Source organism: Panthera tigris, chromosome A3 (assembly GCF_018350195.1).
Source record: "Panthera tigris isolate Pti1 chromosome A3, P.tigris_Pti1_mat1.1, whole genome shotgun sequence".
In the NCBI taxonomy this organism is placed as follows: Eukaryota; Metazoa; Chordata; class Mammalia; order Carnivora; family Felidae; genus Panthera; species Panthera tigris.
Window position 1 is genome coordinate 89420441 of NC_056662.1, and position 12190 is coordinate 89432630.

At 41.0% G+C, this 12190-nt stretch overlaps 1 protein-coding gene across 7 annotated transcripts; it reads right to left on the bottom strand.

The window, feature by feature from the left end:
• Positions 1–4526: 4526 nt before the first annotated feature.
• Positions 4527–12176, bottom strand: TPRKB (TP53RK binding protein). 7 transcript variants are annotated; one of them, XM_015538059.2, is made up of 6 exons: positions 12084–12176; positions 9211–9458; positions 8896–9055; positions 7420–7542; positions 5915–6091; positions 4527–4684 (listed from the first exon to the last, which is right to left on the bottom strand). In XM_015538059.2, the coding sequence occupies exons 3-6, from the start codon at positions 9034–9036 to the stop codon at positions 4598–4600; spliced, it is 528 nt and encodes a 175-aa protein (XP_015393545.1). In that variant the 5' UTR covers positions 9037–9055; positions 9211–9458; positions 12084–12176; the 3' UTR covers positions 4527–4597. The 7 variants fall into 7 exon arrangements, with proteins under 7 accessions (XP_015393545.1, XP_015393546.1, XP_015393544.1 ...); XM_015538060.2 differs by lacking the exon at positions 12084–12176 and adding an exon at positions 11928–12077 and having other exon boundaries at positions 8896–8995; XM_015538058.2 differs by lacking the exon at positions 12084–12176 and adding an exon at positions 11928–12077.
• Between the last annotated feature and the right edge of the window lie 14 nt (positions 12177–12190).

The window sequence follows — 12190 nt, forward strand, 5'->3', positions numbered from 1 at the left end:
ATGGTGTAGCATGTATCAGTACATCATTGCTTTTCTATGGCTGAATAATATTCCATGGGAGGGATAGACCACATTTGTTTATCCATTCATCCAGTGATGGACATTTGGGTTGTTTCCACCTTTTGGCTGTGGTGAATAGTGCTGTTAGGAACGTTTGGGTACACGTTTTTGTTTGAGCACCTGTTTTCAGTTCTATTGGTTGTATACCCAGTAGTGGAATTTCTGGGTCATATGGTAATTTTATGTTTAACATTTTGAGGAACTGCCAACATGTTGTCCAAAGTGGCTGCACTGTTTTACTTTTCCACCAGTAGTGAGCCCTATTTTATTTTACTACCTGCCTCAGCAATACTGCCTGGTACATAAAGGGAAGAGATTGTTGTTATTCACTGAGAAATCAGATGACTGACACTGTGACGAAGCTATTTTCCTATGCTCTGCTATTTGATATTCATGACAACCAAGGACAAAGGTTGCTATTAATGTTCCCATTTTGCAAATGGGAAACCAAGGCCAGAAAAGCTGAGAGATGTCCTACCCAAGACCTCACAGAGTCACTGTTATTCCAAGAGTTGTGGATTGGAGAACATGTCACTAAAACCCCACACTTACATCTATGACACACATTCCCTACTATACCAGCGCAGCCCAGAAATGGGCCAGTGAGATGGATGATGGTAAATGAGTGGCATTACATTTTGGAAGTCTCAGGGAGAAGAGAAAATCAATTCAATTACATTTTAATTGAGTTGGCAGAATCTCCTCTAACCTCTCGTCGGGGCTCCCAGTAACCCAACATCAGGCCAATGCCCTGAACTTTTACTGAGAACTCATCACTTAAAGGAGACGAGTGGAAGAAAATAGTAGCAAATCATTTCAAGGGGAAAGAAGTAGGTAAGAGCATCCTTGGTAAGATGCACAGAAATCCTAGGTCAGTGATTCCAGCTCTACAGAAATGTTCTGTAACCTTTCAATTCTCTGAGAAAGTGAGAAGGTCTCAGGCCCCAACACTCAAATTAGGGTAACTCCAGCAAATTTTATGCAGATGATGAAAGGGACTAACTCTGAAGGTGTGGGTGGGTAGAGGGGGATGAGAGATGGTGTGGGAGCCAGGTATGTTATTGCCCAGAGGCCTGAAGCCAGGTGGGAGGGTGAGGTGACAGGAGCCTGACCCAGGAGTTGAAAGGTTCAGGGACAAAGCCAGTGCACCTGACCTTACAGGGAGGGGTCAGGTTAATAAATACCCAGGCCTCACTCTCTTCCCCTCTCCAATCTCGGCCTGGCCTCCCAGTGGCCACACCCAAGCAGAAGCCAAGAGATCCCTTGCTGACATACAGGTCAGCCACCTGGAACACAGAGAAGAGGGGGTAAAGGTGAAGAGAGATCTGGAGGGGAACATGGGAGATCAGCGGCACAAAGGACTGTGAAAGCATCAATGACAGGCAAATTCGATGACTACAAACTGCTTATTCTAAGACCGGCCAAACTAGGTTATGCTTTCCTCATTATTGTGATGTGACTGCAGAGTGGCTGCCTTCGGCAAAGCCAAGAGCAGGGAAGTGGCTGCAACGGGGGGTGCAGAATGGCACCTTTCTGCTCTGAAGCCTTTAATGAGTTCAACTCCTCATCCCCAATAATTCCACTGTAGAGAAGCTATGCTAAAGAGAACCATGTACAAATGTTTATTTGCAAGTGAAGTGAAACATTGAAAGCAACGTAAGTGCATAAAAATAGAGGAAGCATGTATGTGATGTATTACACATCAATAAAAAGAATGTGAGCACGATGGCAAGGGAGGGACAGTGGACTGAGGTGTTAGGATCTGGGGTCACATAGATTGGAGTTTTAATCCCGGGCAGGGGAAGAGAGGTCTTTGCAATGGAGATGTCTGGGGGAGCACCACCTTAACCGAGGGACCAATCTTTGTATCACCAATAATAGGGCCAACTGACATTGCCTCCTGATGATATGCAATGGCAAGGACACATAATCTAAAATATTTAAGTTGACTTAAATCATGAACAAATCCAAACTGTGTGGAATTTTGAAAGACATCTAGGGTAGGTACTCTTCAAAAAATGTCAACATCATTCTTAACAAGATTGTTGTAGATTAGAGACTGAGATGACAGATAAACACCATAGGCTGAAGAAACATGTCTGCAACTCACTTTCAAATCTTGCAGCAAAAGTGTGTGTGTGTACACAAACCTGAGCTCAGGAGAGCACTAGCAAGCAAATGTAGCAAAATGTTAACAACAAGTAGTGAATTCACTTGAAAGGTACATGGACTTTCACTGTATTATTGTCAGTTGTTCTGTAGGTTAGAAATGGAGTTCAGAGACTAAATCTGTTTTCTTGCTGGTAAAAAATCTCTTGGGATTGTAGTAAGGACTAAATGAGGTAGTGCATATACAATGCTAAGCACAGTGCACACGAGAAATGTTAGCTATGTACATATGTACTTTATTATTTATGATCATGATAGAAATCACTAAGTACTTCTACCTCTCTGCTTTCCAGCATGGGGCAAGATCACACTTCTCCGTTCCTTGTGAGGTTGGCAGGGCCATGTAACTGGCTTTGGAGAATGAAACATGAGATAAGCAAACTGGGTTCCTGAGTCACTATCCTGACTGTTTACAGATTCACACAATCTGGCTATGTAGACTGAACAAGACACAAATTTTTGTCGTGTGAAGCCAATGAGCTTTAGGGACTGTAATCAAAGCCTAGCCTAACCCAGATATCCACAAAGCAAGGCCCTCAGGTCAAATCCTGTCCACCACTTGTTTTTGCCCATAAAGTTTCACTGAAACACAGCCGTACTCATCATTTATGGTCTGTGGATACCTTTGCACTATGATAGCAAGAGTTGAGTAGATACAGTGGAGACGTTATGGACTGCAAAGCCGAAAATATTTACTATCTGGCCCTTCACAGAAAAGTTTGCTCACCCCTGACCAAGCCTGTCTTGACTGCTACGATCAAAATATAAAGTGAAAAAAGAAAACCCAAAGCATTTATAAAACATGGCTTTATACTAGCTCTATGACCTTGAGCAAGTTATTGTTTCTATAATCTTTTAGTTTCCTGGGTGTAAAATGGTGGTAATATTAAGTGTTTATAACATTATGATGAGTAAATTCTTGTATGTAAAATACTTGGAACTGGGAGGCTTGGAAGGGAAATACTAGATTAGCCAGAAGTAAGGGCAGGAATATGAGCTGATGAATATAAAATCACTAAGGCAAGAACCTAGTAAAAATCCAGTTATTCCAATTAAATAAAAATAAACCTGAATAGAAACCGAAGACTAGACAACAACAACAAATAATAGCAACAGTGGTTATCTTTCAAGATATTAAGAGAGAGGACTAGGAATGGTTTGTTATACCATTCTGTGTTTTAAAATTTTCCATAATTGAACACGTTTTTTTTTTTTAATTAAAAAAATTTTTTTAACATTTATTTTTGAGAGAGAGAGACAGAGCATGAGCAGGGGAGGGGCAGAGAGAGAGGGAGACACAGAATCTGAAACAGGCTCCAGGATCGGAGCTGTCAGCAGTCAGCACAGAACCTGACGTGGGGCTTGAACCCACGAACCGCAAGATCGTGACCTGAGCCAAAGTCAGACACTTAACCAACTGAGCCAACCAGGTGCCCCTGTTTTTTTTCTTTTAATTTTTTAATGTTTATTTATTTTTATTTTTATTTTTTTTTAATATATGAAATTTATTGTCAAATTGGTTTCCATACAACACCCAGTGCTCATCCCAAAAGGTGCCCTCCTCAATACCCATCACCCACCCTCCCCTCCCTCCCACCCCCCATCAACCCTCAGTTTGTTCTCAGTTTTTAACAGTCTCTTATGCTTTGGCTCTCTCCCACTCTAACCTCTTTTTTTTTTCCCTTCCCCTCCCCCATGGGTTTCTGTTAAGTTTCTCAGGATCCACATAAGAGTGAAACCATATGGTATCTGTCTTTCTCTGTATGGCTTATTTCACTTAGCATCACACTCTCCAGTTCCATCCACGTTGCTACAAAAGGCCATATTTCATTCTTTCTCATTGCCACGTAGTATTCCATTGTGTATATAAACCACAATTTCTTTATCCATTCATCAGTTGATGGACATTTAGGCTCTTTCCATAATTTGGCTATTGTTGAGAGTGCTGCTATAAACATTGGGGTACAAGTGCCCCTATGCATCAGTACTCCTGTATCCCTTGGGTAAATTCCTAGCAGTGCTATTGCTGGGTCATAGGGTAGGTCTATTTTTAATTTAATGAGGAACCTCCACACTGCTTTCCAGAGCGGCATATTTATTTATTTTTAAGAGAGAGAGAGAGGCAGAGTGCAAGTGGCGGAGGGGCAGAGACAGAGGGGTAGACAGAATTGGAAGCAGGCTCCAGGTCCTGAGCTGTCAGCATACAGCTAGATGTGGGGCCCAAACCCACGAACTGCGAGATCATGACTTTAGCCAAAGTCAGACACTTAACCGACTGAGCCACTCAGGTTCCCTGAACATACACATTTTATAATCAAGAAAGAAAAATCAATGTTTTCTTATGAAAAATCTTAATATTTCTGTCATTTTACAAAACATCTTTTGTTGACATTCTACAAATGATACCATCCAACAATGTTCCAATACTTTCTTCTTGTGAAGACAGTTTATATATCTGTGAAAATAAAAGATGAATTATGACATGCTAATATATTCATGCACTACTAGTTTCCATTATACAAACATATATAAGTGAAATTATTTATCATTCAACTACTGGGATAATGACATGAAATCACAAATCACGAATGTGATTAAAATATATAAAGTAGATGGCAATTCATCATTTATGTCAAAAGTTCCCTTTAAATTAGTTATGGTAATAACCCTCTACACATAGAAACTGAATCTATTTTTTTTTGAATCTGTACCAATTTTTAAAGCATACGTCAAGATATTAAAGATCAAGCTTACACAGTATATTTGAAATGTAAAATAAATCTAAAATGTATTCTGCACATTTTTTTTTTTTCTTCAGAGAGGAGACAGCACGAGCGACAAGCAGGGGAGTGGGAGAGAGAATCCCAAGCAGGCTCCATGCCCAGCACAGAACCCAATGCAGGGCTTGATCCCATGACCCTGGGATCATGACCTGAGCTGAAATCAAAAGTAGGGCACTCAACCAACTGAGCCACTAACGTGCCTCTGAAGTTATTTATTCTTTTTTTTTTTTTTAATGTTTGTTTATTTTTGAGAGAGACAGAGCAGAGTAGGGGCAGGGAGAGAGAGGGAGACACAGATTCCGAAGCAGGTTCCAGGCTCTGAACTATCAGCACAGACCCTGACACAGGACTCAAACTTGGGAACCAGGAGAACATGACCTGAGCTGAAGTCAGAAGCTGAATTGACTGAGCCACCGAGGCATCCCTGAAGTTATTTATTCTTAATTAAAGAATGCTTTTATCAACTAAATTTCTAACTAAATTTTACATAAATCAGCATCTTCTTTTTTTTATTTTTTTTATTTTTTTTTAATGTTTATTTATTTTTGAGACAGAGAGACAGAGCATGAACGGGGTTGGGTCAGAGAGAGAGGGAGACACAGAATCGGAAGCAGGCTCCAGGCTCTGAGCTGTCAGCACAGAGCCTGATGCGGGGCTCGAACTCAACGAACTGCGAGATCATGACGCTGACATCAGATACTCAACCGACTGAGCCACCCAGGCGCCCCTATAATCCAGCATCTTCTAATTCTTTGCATCTGTAACTATTTTTCAAGTAATTTTTAATTACATTAACCTTTCTTAAAGAAAAACAAAAACCAGAAGGATCAGTGATCAACAAGCAAACAACATCAGTATTATTCTTCATCTATCACACTTTGTAAAAATACAGATTTACAAACCTTTTTGACTTCTGTAATATTTGTTATGTCAGGTAGATTTTTCAGAGAAACTTGATGACCTTCTACCTGAGATATTAAGTCTTCTTGATTTATTTGTTTTTCTCCCTCTTCAATGTAAACAATTAGAATTGAAGTGTCATTTGCTGAGATACCAAATTTTTTCAAAGCTTCTGAAATCTAAGGAAAAGAACAACAACAAACAATAACCAGTAGCTTCTGTGTCTGAAACATCCCATGGGCCTCCTTTTTCCTTGGTCAGGTTCTTATTTTTCATATCCTAATGATTCTACCTACAGTGTTTCTCTTCAACAACCCTTCTTGACACCCACCACATCTGCCTCTAGAGTACTCTCTGCTCAAAACTGCACCTTATTCCTGCGCAATCAAGCCTACTTCTTGGCGTTTCTTAACATCAACACTCCCTCCCTCTGGCCCCAAGTGACCCTCTAGCCATGCACACCCACCTTCTACCCAGACTGGACCATATGGGTGTCCACCATTTCATACATTTTTTCCTATGCTCAAACTTTGTCCTCAGCCTGGAGTGTCCTCATCCCTCAAGGTCCAACACTAATGTCACTAATGTCATCCTTTCTCCTTACAGGAGTTGCTTCTTTGCTGTTTCCATTGGTTTGAAGTATTATTCCCATTATGTCACTTATCTTAGTGCATTTGGATTTCTGTCTTGTTTACCTGCCTTCCTCAGGAACATGTTTCTCCTGTCCTAGAACTGTAACTGTAAGAGGGACAAGCCCAGCAGATGTTTACCAAAGTGAAGTTTCTCAAATTATTTCAAATGATGTCAAAGAAATTATAATTATCTGGTAATTTTTTCTCCAGGTACTGAGGAATTCTATTATCATGCATTCTATAAACTTTATAAAATTTCAAACATTATTTTAAACCATGCTGCGGGTTTCCTAATTGTCCTTTGGATGATGTTAGTACCTGGTTGTGTTCTTAATAGCAGTAGTAATACTAAAACTTCATCAGCAAAATTTAAGTTATTTTTTTCATGTGCCACAGGTAGAATATCTTTAGCTCAATAACTTTGATTACTACCGGTATTTCAAACCACAAACTCTTCCTGAGCCCTGGGTATATGAGTGAGCCTGTGTTAAAGGCTGTTCCACGTACCAGGCAGGCTTCTGGTATATGGAAAAGACATGGATTCTATCCTTAAGGAGTTATAGGGAGAGTAAAAGATGTGCATGGTAACACACAAATATCCATGCTTAATGTTTTGCCATTTAAATTTATGTATCATTTAGAGGGATCTTCCTGACCCTATATGGTAAGAAGGACAGATAAAACTATCCTCATCTAATGTAGCTAAATTTTTGTTTATTCCTATGTGAAGTGACTCCAAAGCTTATTTGTCTAGGAAGAGGCAGTGCTAAACCTCAATCTTTCCAGAACACTCTTCACTATTACAGCCCAACACTGGGGAACACACATTAGCACAACACAATCAACATAAATAAAGTAAAATCCATATTAATTACATTGTTATTTGGGGAAAGGTTGAAAATAATTTCAGTTGATAGAGTTTTTGTCTTCATTTTTCCCAGTCTGTAGAGATGAACTGCTTTGTTTGAGGCCACAAGTATCTGAAATGGATCAACAATCTACCAAAGAGAACATAAAGAATTACACACGGAGAATCTGGAGCACTTGGAAGACACATGCCTTCTCTCTTGGTAACTCCAATGTCAGGCTGTTTGACTTCATCACAGTTTCTATGGACTAGGTTTTCAAAATTGCTGGGTGTTCAGTAAATCATAGAATGTTAAAGCTGCAAGGAACTTAAATAGTAAAAATTTAAAAAAGAACATTGGGGGGAGCCTGGGTGGCTCAGTCAGTTAAGCGTCCAACTTCAGCTCAGGTCATGATCTCGTGGTTTGTGAGGTCAAGCCCCGCGTTGGGCTCTGTGCTGACAGCTCAGAGCCTGGAGCCTGCTTCAGATTCTGTGTCTCCCCCTCTCTCTACCCCTCCCATGCTCATGCTCTGTCTCTCTCAATAATAAATAAATAAATATTTTTTTAAAAATTTTTTAAAGGACATTGAGCACTAATATGGGGAAAGGCGATAGTCTAAACATTTTACCTGTATTATTTTAATTCTTAAAACTACCCTATGAAATCAGTATTATTATTCACACACAGTAGATGAGGAAGCCAAAGGAAAGAATGTTTGGGTTTGAATCTCAGCTGTCACTTCCTACTGAGGGACCTTGGGCAGATCCCTTAGTTTTATCTGTTAGATGCAGATAATCATAGTAGTTACTTCATAGGGTTGTTGTGAAGATTAAGTGAGTTAGTATACGGAAAGCACTTAGAACAATGGCAGGAACAGAGCAAGCATGGTACAAAGGTTGCCTACCACTTGCTCAAAGTCATAATAAGTGGCAGAGCTGAGATTAAGTCCTAGTAACATGGTTCCAGTGTGTGCTCTTAACTACTATGGATGCCTCCTGTGCAGAGATTTTTCTAGTTTAAATGAGTAAATGAAGCTCCAGGCATTTGCCATTACATCAGAGTCAGAATACAACCTTTCATATCTCCTGGGAAGGGCCTAGCACTTTGGCTTCTATTCACTATTAAATTCAAGGTTGGCTCAATCTGACTCCACAGTTTAGACAAGAACTATTTATCCAAAGATGACAATTTTAGGCTAACCTGTAACATCATGAAAAATTAACATATTATTGGAGTGCCTGGGTGGTTCAGTTGGTTTGGCATCCGACTTCGGCTCAGGTCATGATCTCTTGATTTGTGGGTTCGAGCCCCACAGTAGGCTCTGTGCTGACAGCTCGTAGCCTGGAACCTGCTTCGGATTCTGTGTCTCCCTCTTTCTCGGCCCCTCCCCCACTCATGCTCTGTCTCTCGGTCTCTCAAAAATAAATAAGCGTAAAAATTTTTTTTTAATTAACATATTCTTAAATGCCCCTTTATAGCTCATTTGTTCTTACTTGTACTTACCACCTTAGGGTTTATTAATGCACCATCAATAGCACCTTCCATGGCCTTTTTTCTCAAGTCTCCAGCATTTTTTACATCTTTAAACAACAGAAGGGTCACCCTGCATTCGGGAAATAGGTCCAGCTGATGCGTTAACTGCATTTCACAGACAAGCACGATTCTAAAAGACCAAAAGACTTCATCTGTTTAAAAGCTAATGGTATAATTCAACTAATAAACATCCTCAGTAACAAATATAACAAGATGACAGAACTGTTACACTAGAAGAATCCATCCCAAAAGCACATTTGGCATCCCCATGAGATGTCTACCAACCCTGCTGAGTTGTTCCTAGCTTCCTTTACTGAAAGACCAAGGTTGCTGCCTGCTTCTCTGGTTGTGCAGGCAGGCAGGCAGGCAGGCTTTGATGCATGGCTGAGGAGCAGCTTCTCTAACAGACAAGTAGAAGCAGAATGGCAGGAATTCTTTAGGCCACGGATTACTTATGGTGTTAACGAAACCTCACTCCAACTTAGCCTTTTTAGCTTTCTGATCTTCCCATTTTATGTATATTTTAGCAGAACCTAGACACAAATATTAAGAAAATTTTATTGAAGTACAACACTTGACTCAAAGATACTCATTTCACACATGACATTTGAGAGGGGGTACAATTATTTTTAATGTTTTATTTATTTTTGAGAGAGAGCGTGAGCATAAGTGGGGGAGGGGCAGAGAGAGAGGGAGTCACAATCTGAAGCGGGCTCCAGGCTCAGAGCCATCAGCTTAGTCTGATGTGGGGCTCAAATCCCCGAACCATGAGATCATGACCTGAGGCAAAGTTGGATGCTTAACCAACTGAGCCACCCAGGTGCCCCAGGAGGGGGTACAATTATTAAAAAATCAATACAGGCCTTTTCTTAGACATAAGTTTAATAAGGAAAGGACAAAGACATAAAAGAAACATAAAGGACAACTTGACTAACTAGAAAGACAACCATATCCTTGAACTGAAAAACTAAGTATCTTTAAAACAATTTCAAAGTGTTAGTAAGTTATTTGGGGGTGGCAATTTGGTAAGTTCATGTTATCCTTGGTAGTTTCCATTTCTAGGACTCTTTTCAAGGAATAATTAAAAACCTGAAAATTTACGTAATAAGATGCTCCTCTCATCATCCTAATAGCAAAAAGTTGAAAACAAACTAGCAAATAACAGATTGTTGCAACTAAACAAGCATTAAAAACTGTCATCTTGGAGACCGGTTAATTGGTGTGAAATAGCAATAAATAACATTAAGTAAAAACATCTGATTGAAAAACAAAACACAGGAGCACCTGAGTGGCTCAGTCAGTTAAACATCTGACTTCAGTTCAGGTCATGATCTTACAGTTCCTAAGTTCAAGCCCCACATCAGGCTCCTCCCTGGCAGTATGGAGCCTGCTTGGGATTCTCTCTCTCCCTCTCTCTCTGCCTCTCCCCCACTGGCATGCATACTCTATCTCAAAATAAATTGTAAAAAAATACATAAAAAAAGAAAGACAAAACATAAAATGTGGCATAAACTGTGGGCTTTTCAAAAAGGAGCATAAAAAATATTGAAAGGAAGATACACCAAAAAGTTATCTCAGACTTGGTGGAATTACATCTGACTTTTTGTTAGGATAAAAAATATATGTGTGAATAATATCCTGGCACACAGCAGTTCAATCTTTATTGTCATAGTAACATCCAATGGGGAAAAGATACAGAAAAATATAATGAATACATTCCCAATTACACAAAAAGATGCACACAGAAAACAAAAACATGAAACACACCAAAATATGGCCATCTTGAGTGGCAGGATTATTGGTAACGTTTATCATCTTCTATAAAAAAAAAAAATTGCACTGAATTTTCTACAGTAAGCACACAAAATAAGAGTACAGATAATCAGCAAGGAAAAAAACTTTCCGTTTGGTTTTTTTCCTAGGGAAAAAAGGTCCCCTTGATGAGGTTTTGGGGTGATAGTGGGGTTCACAGCTGATGGTCAATAAAGAATTCATGAAGATGTCTTTGGTACAAAAGTGATTTTATTAAAGCATGGGAACAGGAACCCAGGGCAGAAACAGCTGCACAGGGGTTGTGAAGAGTGGCTTGTTACATACTATGAGTTTAGGGGAGGTAAAGTCAGAAGGGAAGTTTCCAGAGACTTTCTTATGCTAAAGACTCACAGATTACGGGAGGCCTAGCTATTGTCAAACTAAGTTGTTGTTTTTCCCCTCTAGCAAATCATTAACATTAAGACAGCAGGGAGTTCCAGGACTTTAGGCTATTGATGGGATTACGTTTCTTTAGTAAACTGGTAGAGACTCATCAGTTTAACCATTTGTTTTGTCCTTTCCTTTGTTCTTGGGTAGACAGGAGTGTCCATGGAATGTCACACAGATCCCACTGGGGTGGGGGTGTGCTAGTTTATATTTTGCCCTCAGCCCGCCTTATGGTCTCTCATCAGCCTAGCAAAAGTCAAAACATAATTCCCTCACTTAGGCCAGAAACTTAGAATCATCGTTGCTCTCAATCACAGCAAATCCAGAGTCATACTCCTAGCTCCCATAGTTACTCTCTAGTCTTGACGACTTTACCTCTTAAGTACCATTTTGACCCGTCCACTTCTCCCCAGTACCCACTGCCCCCAGCCCAGGCCGCATGTCTCAACTACAGCTGTGGCCTCCTAGGGGTGGTGGCCTCGCAGTTCCAGCCCTCCTACCATCCAACTTCCACCTGGCAGTAAGACCGATCCTTTCAAAACGTAAACCATATCTCGTCCTTCCGCCGCTCTTGTGATAAAGCTCCCACTTAATGGCAGGGCGTTTCAAACCCTCCAGTCGCAGCCCTCTCGCCTTGTGCTGCTGCCAGCGCACCTGTCTCCAGACCGCGGTCTTTCCGCTACAGCCCAGTGGCCTCCCCAGTTTCAAATGCCCAGGCTCGCTCCCCAACTCTGCCCCTCCGACAGGTACAGCCCCTGACTTCTTCCTCCCTCCCTTCAACTCCGTTTAAAAAGTCCATTTACCAGGGTCCCAGGCCCTCTTACACGTGCTCCTCAGCCCTTTTCATCGGTTTGATGAGTCCTCATTCAGCTGTGTAGCACTCAGAGAGCATGAGCTTGTCACTGCCGTACTGAGCCCCCTGGGCTGGCCCTCCGCCCGCCCTGCCAGAGAGGACTCACCTGCGCACTCTCGGTCCTCCCGGAAGGCCTTCCCCTCGGAAACAAACCCCTCACTTTCCGGAAGCTGGGCCGCAACCGCGCAAGTCCCTCCCCAGAAGCTCCTTCCC